At 37.4% G+C, this 14,506-nt stretch overlaps 1 protein-coding gene across 5 annotated transcripts in view; it reads right to left on the bottom strand.

The window, feature by feature from the left end:
• Positions 1–14,506, bottom strand: part of LOC106668842 — a 115,356-nt gene that overhangs the window by 46,899 nt on the left and 53,951 nt on the right. Inside the window, exon 1 of one of the 5 annotated variants that reach the window (XM_014397978.2) lies at positions 6,970–7,045. The exons of 3 other annotated variants lie outside the window; for them this stretch is intronic. In XM_014397978.2, the coding sequence (XP_014253464.1) occupies positions 6,970–6,993 (24 nt within the window). In that variant the 5' untranslated portion in view covers positions 6,994–7,045. Of the gene's footprint in view, positions 1–6,969; positions 7,046–14,506 lie in introns of those variants that run through there. One more of the 5 variants, XM_024224920.1, reaches the window with a different exon arrangement.

The raw sequence follows: 14,506 nt of genomic DNA, 5'->3' as shown, positions 1-14,506 counted from the left end.
GGACCAAAATGATATACGACAATTTCTCGGTATGTCACAAACCACACATATGACGGAAACAGCGTGCATAGTTGAACCAGGAGGAATTTGTCAGACTACTTCGCTGTTATCGTGACTAATCAGAAATTTATTTTCCCTTTTCAAGTCGTTTGCCTTGATTTCTAACTTGCGAGTAAAGTAGCGACTTCCACTATAAGCTCTTCCGACTAAAGGGAGTAGACGGATCGGAGACCGTTCTGACCGAAATTTGCGCAAATATGTTACCATTTAGAAATAAAAACCTGACATGGCAAAACAGAACATGACAATAAAAGAATCAATGGAATTCTTAAAACAATCAAGATACGTTCTATTAAAAAAAAGAAAAAAAAGAAAGAGATATAATTCAAGTTATCATATTTCAAGACCGATTTGGCACTAACAATTGCGGTTATCTGCCCATCATGAAAAGGGGGAATGCCAAAATCGAATTTAGACCTCTTGAAATTTAAGATAAAATGTACCTTTTACGAAGTCGAGTTTTCTTTAGACGAGATTATCCCGGATTAAGCATTGTCCCTTTTAATAGGTTAATCTTAATCCCAAGGAGATAAGAAGATTTGCGGAGTCGGAAATAACCGAATGGATGAGTTTTGGGGGAAAACCGCGCCGAGAAAGGACATCCGAGCAATTCCAACAAAGCACGAACTCATTTCCAAGACAATAAGGATTAACAACGGAATTATTTTATTATTTACCACAGTACGAAACAATAATTTTAAAAAGCCTAAACCATTTTCGTACCCAAACGGCTGTTTTGCCTTCCCATTTACGACAAAAGCATGTTGAAACATTGCATAACTTGAAGGTTCATTGGACGGTATTTACAAACATCAGGACGTACACCGAAAAGGCGATCTGTTTCTCCTTGTCAACATTTAACGACCAATCTCACGATTTACGCGACACAAAACCGACGGAAGTAAGTCTACCGCCTTTTTCACAATAGGCCGGGTCCTTGCTCTTTCGGACCAGAGGCGCGAAATCTGCATAAAGCTGGTAAATATCAAAGAAACGTAATCGGAATTTTCACTGATGATGGTGCTGTTATTTGAAATATGGATACGACAGTGACTATTAGGAAGACTCCCTTTCTATGCAAAGCATTTCCATATCTGCTTTAGACATAGAAATGAAAGCTAAACTAACTTAACCTTATCAGAATTACTTATTTGATTCAGTTTATACATCTTTTAACAACATTTTACAATTGCAAGAATAAAACTAAGTTACAATTAATTAAGGCTTTTAGTTGAGATAAAAAAGTCAATGGCACAAGCGGGATTCGAACCCATGATCTTCGGCTAGATACGCCGCTGCTCTACCGCTTCAGCTATCGTGACCTCGATCTGATAAAAAAAGAGGGAAAATTCAAAAGAAACCCACGATCTTCGGTTTGCTTTTCATGCCTTTTTGGCTCTCCGTGGCCATTTCATTTGTCGCCGAGAATCCAATCCGATTACACGACATTTGAAAAATGGCAAAGGGAAAATTCAAAAGATGGGGCTGAGATGGGAAGTTTGTGTCCGAGTGGATCGAGGTCACGATAGCTCAAGTGGTAGAGCAGCGGCGTATCTAGCCGAAGATCGTGGGTTCGAATACCGCTCGTACCATTGACTTTTTTATCTCAACTAAAAAAACCTTAATAATTGTAATATATTCATTGGTCAAGCGGACCACGAAATTAGTGAATTTAATGAATAAAACTAAGATCGTTCCCTACAGAGTCGTTATTCTGATTGACCTCCAGACCGTTTTAGTTTGAATACAATGGTTCGTCATGAGCTTTTGAAAAAAAATTGGATGATACAAGACTAAATGGGTGGTAGAATGCATGTTCAAATATGAGTTTTTTAAAAACAAAAACTGCTTCATTAAATAAGCAATGGCATGCTTGGCAGGATCGGTACATCGTAAACATATACGCGCTTGTACAGAGTTGATCCTATCGCAGTCCGCGGCAATTCCAGCTATTTTAATATACAATAAATTACCATCAGGCGTCGAGAACCACCCACACTCTATGTTGTCGATAGTACAAGGAGAGACCTAGGTCTTGTCCGTCCAGCCACCGAGGATGGGCTCCAGGGGTCGCATCTCTTCAGAGAAAATGCTGGTAAATTAACCCTATGCAATTTTTATCAGATCCAGCAAGCATACCTATCCGGGCGATTTTTCGCAATCTAATTAGATGGTCAGGATTTAATAGTTTGAAATGGCCCGGCTGTAACGATACTCGAAGGGAAAAGTTACTACACTCACTGGGAAAAAATTTCACCCAATTGATTTTTTTTTTCATTTTCTCGATAAAAGAAAATTCTGCCCTTAATTTGTCACATTGTGTTTACCAATAAATATTTGTTTATGCTATGTTTTAAATTGGGAATATCAAACACACTTAATCCTTAATCCAAAACAAGGATAAAGGATTTTTCAATGTTTACTTTTTACGGAATTTATAATGTTTATTCAGCCTCATTTGAATTCTGAAACAATAAACTGTTTAGTTTTCATCGTTGTTTTCTTAATTTCAATTTTTAAACTGACAAATGCCACTTATTTGCTGAGGATGATGCGCGTGGCACTTACTAATGATGGACGTTCCATCAGGTATGCGGCTATTGCCATCGCAGTTACGGATGCCCTAGGGTAACAGAACCACAAGATGACCTTTTTTGACTTTGGGAATTTTGCGAAACCGGTACCTTACTGTTGTTCAAGCGATTCGTTCCAGGAAGTTCGAGGTGTTCAAATTTCTGACTGCTCGAAGTCAGTATGGACTGATGGCTTTTTCGCCCCATAAGAGGACCAGAATTGAGCAGAACACGAGAATCCAATCCAATTACACATTTGAAAAAAAAATTGCAAAAAGGAGGGAAAATTCAAAAGGTGCGGTTAAGATGGGAAGATGGTGTCCGAGTGGATCGAGGTCACGATAGCTCAAGTGGTAGAGCAGCGGCGTATCAAGCCGAAGATCGTGGGTACGAATCCCGCTCGTGCCATTGACTTTTTTATCTCAACTAAAAACCTTAATTAATTATAAGTTTTTAAAAACTTTTTTAGACGAAGACTCAATTATTAAACATTAAAAAACGTGAAACTTCGATTAATATTTAAAAATATGTACAAATCAAGTTATATTAGAAGTGGGTGAAATTTTTTGCTATAAACCATACGAGAAGAAACAAAATTAGAAACATTAAGACTTATTGATAGATGGACTCAGTGAATAAGACTTTGGTACCATCTCAGACAAATCATAGGACACAGTAAATAAGACTTTGGTACCATCTCAACCAAATCAATCTATCTGGTAGTCTAAGAAAAATAAAGTTTTATCACGATGCAAAGCTGAGAATGCTTTAGACGCCATTTAATATTTTTATTTCCGACGGGATGTGAAACTTGATACGTGGTTTTTCCGGAGTGGGATATGGCTTCAGGGCGTATGAATCAGAAATTCTCCCAGAGGACCTAGTGACCGGTGTCCCGTCATCCCGGTGAGGCCACAATGGGACTAATAATATCCGCCAAGACAGCATCTGCCAAACGGCGGTGTTTACAACATCTGGGCCCCCTTCATCGCTAATCGGATGCGACTTTCCTCTTCTTAATGTCATACCAATATCGATCGAATTGAGTCATGCAATTACATGCGCTACATTTATGTAACTTAGGACTTGATATGACTCATCAGGGGCCCATCGACGCCGGGCCGACACCCGGCCAGGAATTTAATACGGTTGTGCAATTCGCTCGCTGAGGAATGGGGTCAATCCCAGATTTCTTTTCGGGACATAGGCCTGGTTTTTTTTGTCCGATTCTAGACATATTATGAATTAAAAAACTGCCTATCCAGACACGATTTTTTCATTGACCTAACACTGTTTTCGGGTTTGTTATTGCTTAATGGTTATACCATAACGGTTATGTACTGAAATAGAACATTTAAACAAGGCGAGAAGACGTCGAATAAGGTTTGTTATCAAACCGGGAGGATTGATATTCCAGCATTATCATAGTAAAGAAGCAAATTTCATCCATTCCTTCTATCGGAAAGAGTTTAAAAGTCAAGCATAACCCTGTGAGGAATTTTTCCCAACTCAATATTGAACGAGGTCCCTCAAGCGATTATTCATAATAATAAATCAACGTTTACAACAAACTCTGGACCGTTTGTTAGTTGTTAATGATTTTTATTGTTTGTTAGGAGGAGAAACCCCAGATTTTTTCCAAAAGCTGATTTTTTTGCATAATTCAACAAAATAAATCGAACATTTCTGTATGTCTATATGTTTCTCTCTCTCTCTCTCTCTCTCTCTCTCTCTCTCTCTCTTTCTTTCTTTGAAATCTATCTACCGACTTCTCATATATAATATGAATTATTTGTAATAGTATTGACAATATCATCCGTCTTCATGTACTTGTTTGTAATAAATTTAAGTTAGTGTTAACTTTGTAATACAGACGAAAAAATAAAAAGTGTTTTTTGTGTGATGTAATTAAACAGGATTGCATTTAACGTGATGATATAATTGCTTGAACATCGTGGTCCGTCTATTCTCGCTGTGTTTTTGACGGATGCGTTTCTTTAGACTCTTATTACGAAGTTGTGAGAATGTGTTGAGTCTGGTCGTATTATAGCTATTTTTATTATTTTCTAATCGTTTTTAATAGTTAGTTAATTGGTGAAGTTTATAGAGAATTATGGAGAATTTTTGTAAAACCATATGTAAAAATAAATTCACTAGAGATTTGAATCCTGTATTTTTCCAACATCGCAATGTGTAATTTAACATCAGAACTGAAATCATCGAACCGTAAATTAAAACTGGAATAACTTTGGGCGTTGTCAAGTTTGCAGAAATTACTTGAAGCTGGACGTTTTGCATATTCAAGACAGCAGATCGCATTTAATCATCAATTTCAAGGCGCGGCGAGTTTTTCCGGAAACGACGCCTGACTCATCCGCCGCCTGGAGTAGACAATTTTCAAATAGACATTTTCGATTCTTCTCTTGTCTATTTTGAACTTTCTAGATTGTGGAGACTTGGCGTTATCGAGGCCGTATCGAGGAAAATAAGAACGCGTAGGCGCGCTAGTTCCAGAACCAAAAAAAAAAAAAAAATTCAATGGTCTTGGAACGTTCAGAAGGACACAATTTAAATCCTTATTGCTCTTTCTGATATGTTGTTTACGACAATGTGATTTATGTATTATTGTCCCTAGGATAAAATTAGATCGGAGATAACGTACCTTTGATTAACCGTTACACTTTTACTATTCAACGGTTATTTCATATTTTATGATATATTTAAATTAAACCACCCGGAAAGAGACATTTCTCTGGAAATTCTTACCTATTTTCTTTGACTTTTACAACCAGGGACATTTGATCATGTCCAAAACGATTTATTTTTTTAATTTAAAACTTTTTGTCTTACGAGAGTTCGCAACAGCAGAGGTTATATCAACCCTCGGGGTGCCGGTGTTTTTGAAAAAAAGCCCATTTGTAAGTATGTCGGGTTGAAATGCAGGGCCGCTGGATTCGAACCAGGGACCTTTACCTTACAGCGATGAGCGCCGTGACAACGCCTAAACCACCGACGACCGCCGAATTTAAAGCTTTAACTAGTTAAAAATCCTTACTATGTATCGAATTAACATAATTTTTAAATTTAAATGTCCAAGTTATTTAAATATTTGTTCTTATTTTATTTTTGTTCCGGTTATACAATTAGACCAAATTATTAGCTAAACGCCACGACAATGAATTCTCAAAAATGTTTAGGGATGGTTAAAAAAAAAATTCTCAAGTCAATCCAACTTTCCAGGAAAACATGATCTTGGGGCAAAAATGGATTTGAAACCAAATTCCTTTCACGATTCAGTACTGTATAATCTAATTAACCTACTTATTAATAATTATAATTGCGCATTAACATAATTATGTAATATCTGTAATGAGTCGATATTTCTTACGTCCTTTGTGGAATAAAGGAAAACCTGGGATAAAGACAAATCGATAATGATCAAATGTCGAAACGTTCAAGTTTTCGATACCCGGCCATCTGTGCAAGCAGTAGGTCATTTATAAAAAAAAAAAAAAAAAATCCAGAATTGATCTTTTGTAATGTTGCCATATTTCATGTTCTACATACTAGAGACGGTGAAAACATGTTCGAACACTACGAGGAAATTCCCTGCCTCGTCAGAACAAACAAAGATAGAAAATATTACAGTACAAAAATTCCTTACAACTTTTTGAGTTGAGCTAATTTTTGAGTAAGTTAATATAAAAGATCAACACGTTTTGTAAATATGCATTTAATCGTAATGCGTGCAGATGTATGTCTCTGTGTTTATACGCATTGTTTTAAAGCTTTTTTTGTGTAAGATAGTGTAATAAAATATATTACTAGCTGTTTTATCCTATGGAGGTGATATTTTTAAAAAATACTAGGAATTCTTGTTTTGTTTTAGTTGGTAGATTCGTTTCTAAGTTATTATGATATCGATTCTATACCTAGTTACTTTCTTCGTGAATAAAATACAATTAGAAATACTACTGAGGAAATTATAATGTTGTGTTTTACGTTAATTTAATCTTTAATCAAGTTTATTGTAGTAATAAATTATAATTATACTGCTTGTGCTTTTCCTTGAAAAAAATATATTGCTGTTATGGAAAACAAATTTTTTGTGACGTTGAAGAAAATTTTAGTTGTAAATAGAAGAACGGTGCTTGAAGAAAGATAACTAATAGTTTATATTTTGACAGAAGTTTTTAAGTTGATAATGTTGGGCTTTTTTTGTGTGTAACATGTGGTTAAAGTAGCCGTAAGAAATAAATTGTGTCACAACGATGTGAATGTTATGTTAATAGTGAATACAAGTATAAGACAAATAAAAATGTATGTAGTTACGTACTTCAGGAGTATCCAATTGCACCATGACTGAGGTTCAGACGTGACCGGAGCTACAGAGCGACTGAGGTCTGAGGGTCGAGGGACGAGAACGGGGGGACCGAGAATGCTAGTTGTGCGGTGGGGGAGCTTTTTTTTGGTGGGGGGTGGTACTGCGCTCACCCTTCTAAATGCACGGAATTGAAGGGCTGGGGTCGAAAGCAGGTCGTTTTGGGACAGGTACCGTTTTTTTTACCCGGCACCGGGGTTGTTGGGATTTCGTTCTGGAATGCACGGGGGAAAGCTGCTTAATGAGATTTTTTTTTGGAATAGGAAGAACATGGATGTCATCTTGACGGGGAAAAAATTGGCCGAGACAATTAGAGAAAGGTCCAAAGGCGCCTGAAGTAGCCCGGAGTCAATGGATTAACCGGGATCTCTTAACACACTTACGCAAATCAATTCGCCATAACGAATATACTTGAATTGAAATTTAGTTTAGAAACTTAAAAGTAAAAGGTTTATATTCGTGAAAGTTCTTATCGAGGTCTGCGGTGTGATAAACGTTTAGTTTGGCCGTTTTGGAACAGCAAACTACTAAATTTTTTTAAAATTAATTAATATTTATGAAAGGTTCACTAGTTTCGTGGCTCACTTGACCAATTAATATCTTTCAATTATTTAAGGTTTTTAGTTGAGATAAAAAGTCAGCGTCACGAGCGGGATTCGAACCCACGACCTTCGGCTTGATACGCCGCTACTCTACCACTTGAGCTATCGTACCTCGATCCACTCGGACACTAACTTCCCATCTCAACCCCACCTTTTGAATTTTCCCTCCTTTTTACCATTTTTCAAATGTCGTGTAATATATTTGATTCTCGGCGACAAATGATGTTGATATTTTTATCTGAACTAAAAACCTAAATTTATGAAAGGTATTGGTTGAGAGAAAAAGCCCAGCGTCACGAGCGATTCGAACCCACGACCTTCGGCTAAATACGCCGTTGCTCTACCACTTGAGCTATCATGACTTCGATCGAAACAAACATAAAAGTAACTTTTTAGAAATGGTTTACATCGAGAGAGATAAGCAGACACATGTAAACTCAGCCGCAGCTACGCTAATGTCATCAATTTATATCAATAACATACATATAACACACAAAACAAATAATACAACATATAAAACAATCATTTCTCTCAAACAATTTTAAATATCCTAAATCTCCAACAATTTACTCTCCTTTCCCTAATAATCCCGTCTATAATAATCCTGAAAGGCTAACCAAGCCCGAACGACAAACCATTACCCTTTTTTTCCATTGTCAGTCCCTTTCACCTCAAAGTAGCCGACTCCTCATATAAAAATGAATTTCTATCTTTACTTCCTGCCCCACTACTTCAAAGTGCAACATATATAAACAAAAAGCATTAATATCTCACTAACATTCCTAACTACAAAGAAAACACATACTTTGAGTGACCTCACAATGTTTATGAATCCCAGACCCTGAAGATGATCTTAATAAAGGTCGAAACGTTGGCACGATTAAGAAAATGTTTATCTAAACCTGCATCACACCAGACCGCACCTCACGATCTCTAAATAAAACTACTAAATGCTCAAAGTTGGCAAAGTGTATAAACGTCTGACAGAAAAAAAAAGAACATCAATTTCACTCGTATTGACATACAAATAATATATAAAGTTTTTTTTTCGAGACTTGCAACGGCAAAGGTCATATCAACCGGAGGGAGCCGGTGTTTTGGAAAAAAGTCGTTTGTAAGTTTAGATCAGGGTCGCTGAGATTTGAACCCGAGGCCCGTATATTGATGACTCGCCGTGTCAACGCTCTAACCGTGGCGGACAACGACGTCCCAGTGAAGTAGTTAATTTATTTTGGTCTTTTCCTATCAAAAAAACTTTCAACGAACCAACCATAACCGATCAAACCAGCGGGAATGGGCAGTGATCTGAGTCTCTTTAGGTATATGACATACCTAAACATGTTTTACTACAGACATACAAGTTAGAAAGAGGAAAAAACATTAAAAATCAGGACAATTAATTAAGGTTTTTAGATGAGATGAAAAAAAGTTAATGGCACGAGAGGGATTCGAACCCACGATCTTCGGCTAGATACGCCGCTGCTCTACCACCTGAGCTATCGTGACCTCGATCCACTCGGACATCAACTCCCCATCTCAACCCCACCTTATGAGTTTTCCCTCCTTTTGCCATTTTTCAAATGTCGTGTAATCGGTTTGGATTCTCGACGACAATTGAAATGGCGACGGAGAGCTTTAGTGAAGTGTACTTCATTTTAATTCATTAAATTCACTAATTTCGTGGTCCGCTTGACCAATTAATACATTACAATTAATTAAGGTTTTTAGTTGAGATGAAAAAAAGTTAATGGCACGAGAGGGATTCGAACCCACGACCTTCGGCTAGATACGCCGCTGCTCTACCACCTGAGCTATCGTGACCTCGATCCACTCGGACATCAACTCCCCATCTCAACGCCACCTTATGAGTTTTCCCTCCTTTTGCCATTTTTCAACTAAAAACCTTAATTAATTGTCATGTATTAATTGGTGAAGCGGACCATGAAAGTAGTGAATTAATGATTAAAAATCAGATTCACTCTTTGCGAAATCAAACCCTCCGTAATTTCACGAGTTTTTCTAGCCATCTAAGCGATTTTCGTGTGAAATAGATTAATAGTTTGATCATTTTTGCTCATACCGGTCTAACAGATGGACTACCAGCACTAAAAAAATTAGAAATAGAGATTAGATAGAATCGGCTGACCGATCATAGGTTCAAATAAAATAGTAATTTAACTACTTCTGATATGGTAATACAGTTTCTCTATTCGTTTAAGCAATTTTCATGAGAAATAGTTGATTATAGGTTGGTCATTTCCGCCCATCATGGTCCGACTATCTCTAATGCGATCTCATGTCTGAAACATACAGCTTCAATGACCAACTACGCCTAAAGCTCTTCTAGTGTTAACAATTTCCTTGTTCTCTGCTAATATTTTGTGAAGGAAGAAACAAGTGCAGGATTCGTCTGTCAGATTCAAAATCACAAAATATTGTCTTCTACTATGATTTTTTTTTTTAATTGGGTTTGGGGATTTCTACTATAATTAAGTTGCTTTCATATATCGCACACCCACAAGAAAAGTGACACAACTCAAAAATATTTTGCTTAAGTTACTTTTCTTACTTATGCATTAAGTACATGCCATTACGGTTGTAGGCAATAAAAACTGTCATGATCCATCAATATTGTCTTTCCTTTCTCCAAGACTTAAGAGAAAACAAAACCTTACAATTCCAGCTGTACTACCCCTAAAAAACCACCCTTTTTTGAGTTATGTTTTATAGCATATATTGGCTCTCAGTAATTAAAGTTAGTTTGTTTGCTATAACGATAATGGTGGTCAATGATTGACTGTAATGGTATTAATTGTTTGTGTGATGGTAACAGACAACATACAAACCTAACAAACAAGCATAATATCCATATAGTAAGTTTTAGTTAAGATTATTTTTGAGCTAAATGTGCTTTCCTCTTGGAGTCAAGGCTAATTAGTTATTTAAAATACAAAATCAGTTTTTAAAATAAGGGTTTTATTGATTATTAAAATTATTGTAATTAAAACATTTAAAAATATCGTTGAAACTATAAAATAATTTACTAATTTCGTGGTCCGCTTGACCAATTAATACATTACAATTAATTAAGGTTTTTTTTAGTTGAGATAAAAAAGTCAATGGCACGAGCGGGATTCGAACCCACGATCTTCGGCTAGATACGCCGCTGCTCTACCACTTGAGTTATCGTGACCTCGATTCACTCGGACATCAACTTCCTATCCCCCCACCTTTTGAGTTTTCCCTAAAGCTCTACGTGGCCATTTCATTTGTCGCCGAGAATCCAATCCGATTACACGACATTTGAGAAATGGCAAAAATGAGGGAAAACTCAAAAGGTGGGGTTGGGATAGAAGGTTGATGTCCGAGTGGATCGAGGTCACGATAGCTCAAGTGGTAGAGCAGCGGCGTATCTAGCCGAAGATCGTGGGTTCGAATCCCGCTCGTGACACTGCCTTTTCATTTCGACCAAAACCTTACATAAAAAAGATTAATTAATTGAAAGAAGTAATTTGGTCAATAGAACACTAAATATAGTGGATTATAATTAAAAATGTTATTAAAATAATAGAAATGAAACTAAAATAATTTATTAGGTTTCATGATCCGCTTGACCAAATAAATTCTTTTCAATCCATCTTTTTAATTAAGGTTTTGGTTGAGATAAAAATGGCAAAAAGGAAGGAAAATTCAAAAGGTGGAGTTGAGATGGGAAGTTGGTGTCCGAGTGGATCGAAGTCACGATAGCTCAAGTGGTTAGAGCAGCGGCGTATTTAGCCGAGGGTCGTGGGTTCGAATCCCGCTTGTGGCACTGACTTTTTTATCTCAACCAAAACCTTAATTAAAAAATTTATTAATTGAAACTAAAATAATTCATGAACACTCTAGATCAAGGTATGGTCTTGAAAAAAACAAATTCAGCTGTTACTGCCAAGCTTTCGACCTATTTAAAGATCATTTTAAAGATCTTTCCCTGATTAATGCTCACACCGATGCTTTAAAGCTCGACACAACATTAAAATATGCCACTTTTCGTGAATGGTGACATGTGTCCCGCCAATTCAAAAGTGACAAATAGTGCTGCGTAACAGCTAAGAGTCCACCTACATCATATTTCATCATATTTACGTAGCATCACACACCCGAATACTTCAAAACAACTAAATAAGCCGGTTTTTATAATTTTTCGACTTGTTGTCACTTTTCTTGTAGGTGTGCGATATATTTAATAAAATTCGTCGCAGAGGGGACGTGTTTATGCTCGAAGTTTAGAGAGGTAGACGGAAGACCTACCAACTAGCGCCCCTGATTTTTTTCCCAAGACATGTGTCTCTTCTTTCAAAGGACTTACGTTATTTTATGTCGATTAAACAAGTTTTTTAAATCATACATTGAGTAGCGAGGTTTGTTGATCACATGAATCGAGAGCTTTTCAAGCTCTATGGTCAAGAATACGTCGAGAGACCTTCCACAGAGTCACCGGATATACACCGCATAAATTGTCAGTCTTTCCTTTCATTTATAGTGGTGTTAATAGCTTCTTATTCAAACTTTCATGCCATTTTTATTATGTTTATTATTTCACACCCTGTGCTGAGCAGCATCGGTTCGTTTGGCATACCAAAAATTTGAGGGCGCATTCACGACCTCTCCACAGCCAGTAGCTCCGATAGTCTTCTAGTGGATTGTTCGTTTCCTTTTAAAAATTGATAACGATCCATGTGTTATGCTGCTGTTTGCTTGTACGTGATGAGTGATCTATGCGGCTCTTGAACAGTAGTCGTAACACCCACAAGCATTTAATGAAAGAACATGTTGAGTTCTTGATACAAAATGTGTTTTTTTGTTTAATTTTAAGACAGATTGTAGAATGCCTGCAACAAGCTTAGATAGTTGTTATGAAAGTTGACTACTTGCCCTAATGGAGATGTCAGGTTTGGAAGTCTGGGATTCCTGTTTATTAAGTTTTTTTTGTATTGTGTGTTACATAAAACAACACCATTTATCCAAAGCCATGTCGCGTTAATAGCGTATCCAAGGCTTAGATGATGTTCAACAACCTGAAACCGCCCAAAATAGGTCCATAATTTTTACTCTTTTTATATTAAGTGAAGTAGAAAACTTTATTCATATTTAGTATACTGTACAATATAGCTCATAACCAACAAAACGAACTTCCAGAAGAAACTCATAATTTATGGTATCTCTTGTCGATTTCTGCCGGATGAGGGGTGACCTACGGCTGCGAGGATATGCAGACCATGGTCATCGGAAACGACCAATATCTCAAAAAGTACAAACTGTTATCTCAAGCTTGCTTATAGCGAAAATTTGGCTTTTGATGTCTTGTTAGGGATGGGGATAGGGATAAAAGAGGCGGACACAAGGCCTACTGCACCTCCACCTGAATAGATTTACAGTACTCCCATGTATAACTCATCATCAAGTTATTAGTCAGCCTCCACGGCTTTGTCAGCGGCTCTTTAGTGCTGGATCTTGCTTGTGGGTTTTCTTGTCCTAGTTGAAAGAACCTGCACTTACAAAGACCATCACTACACCATAAAACATGTTCTGCGGTCTCCTGTTTCTACTCCTTTCCGGTGCATGTGCTTTCTTAAGTGGTAATGTCCTGTCAGGAGTCCAACCAAAATCCCAGTTCGGTCGCAGTTGTCTTCCGGTAATTCTTTTGTAAGTTTGGCGGATGGTCCTCCTATGAATCTCTTCGCATGCCTCATCCCTGTTGTATTATTCCACCAGATTTTGGACTCGTTAAGGATCCATTTTCGATTTTCGCAGGATGCTAAGCCACAGTAGGGTTCAGTGCCCATAGAGTCCATGTTGGCTCCCTTTTTGGCCAACATGTCAGCCTTTTCGTTGCCGCAATGTCCCGAATGTCCACGGACCCATGCCAGGGTCAGGTCGTTAGTGTCACAGACTTCCGTCAGGGGTCCCATGCAGTTCCAAACACTTTCGCTTTGCATGCCACTAGGGCCCTAAGTGTTGCCTGGCTGTCAGAGAAAATGGCTATCATCCGGGAATGTATTACTAGCCTTTTTATTTCTCTGGCGTAGTGTTAAATTGCTTTGATTTCAGACTGGAAAGCATATTTGGGTTCATCCAAGACTCCAGCTCTCATACCCTTGTCGGTTTTGGAGCCGGCAGTATACCAGTAGGAGTTTGCCTTTAGCTGTATTCCTTTGGCCCATTCTTGCCGTTCTGGTAGTGTTGTCTTGTTAACTCCCTTACTGTTCAACAAACCTGTGCTGTTTTTCGAAAATCTTGTATATGCTGCATTGAATAAATTGCTCAAGAACAACGATTTAAGAATTTGGTTTTTCCAAATTTCATTTTGCAATCGGTTTAGCAACATCAGTTACTATCGCAGGTCATTTGATAAAACATTCGTCACTATATGGCATATCTGTCGATACGAGGTAAATTAAATTGTTGGGTTCTGCTGGATGAGGGATGACCTATGACCGCGAGGATATGCAGACCATGGTCATCGGAACCGACCTAAATTTTCTGCTTGCCTTTTTCACTTTCCATGACACGAATATGGCGATTCACATTGACTGCGCAAACAGGTCCTGTCCACAGCTGAAAAATTTCGTTGGATAAAAACAGGCAGAGCTCTGCTGTACACTATGACTACCTAAGTACATTTTCCGTAATTATTATTCAATAAAGTTACTTTTACTTCTCAATGCTGGGTTATTTTCGGAATTAATAGAATAATCTATATACATATGTATTTAGAAATCGTGAGATGCGGTCTGGTGTGATGTAGGTTTCAGAAAAACATTTTCTTTATCGTGCCAACGTTTCGATCTTTATTGAGATCATCTTCAGGGCTCAAAGTGTTTGTCTTCTGTGTAATTGTACCATTC

Source organism: Cimex lectularius, unplaced genomic scaffold, assembly GCF_000648675.2.
Source record: "Cimex lectularius strain Harlan isolate CLEC.00 unplaced genomic scaffold, Clec_2.1 scaffold125, whole genome shotgun sequence".
Taxonomy (NCBI): Eukaryota; Metazoa; Arthropoda; class Insecta; order Hemiptera; family Cimicidae; genus Cimex; species Cimex lectularius.
Note: the sequence above shows the minus strand (reverse complement) of the source record. Positions and strands in the feature narration are given on the sequence as shown.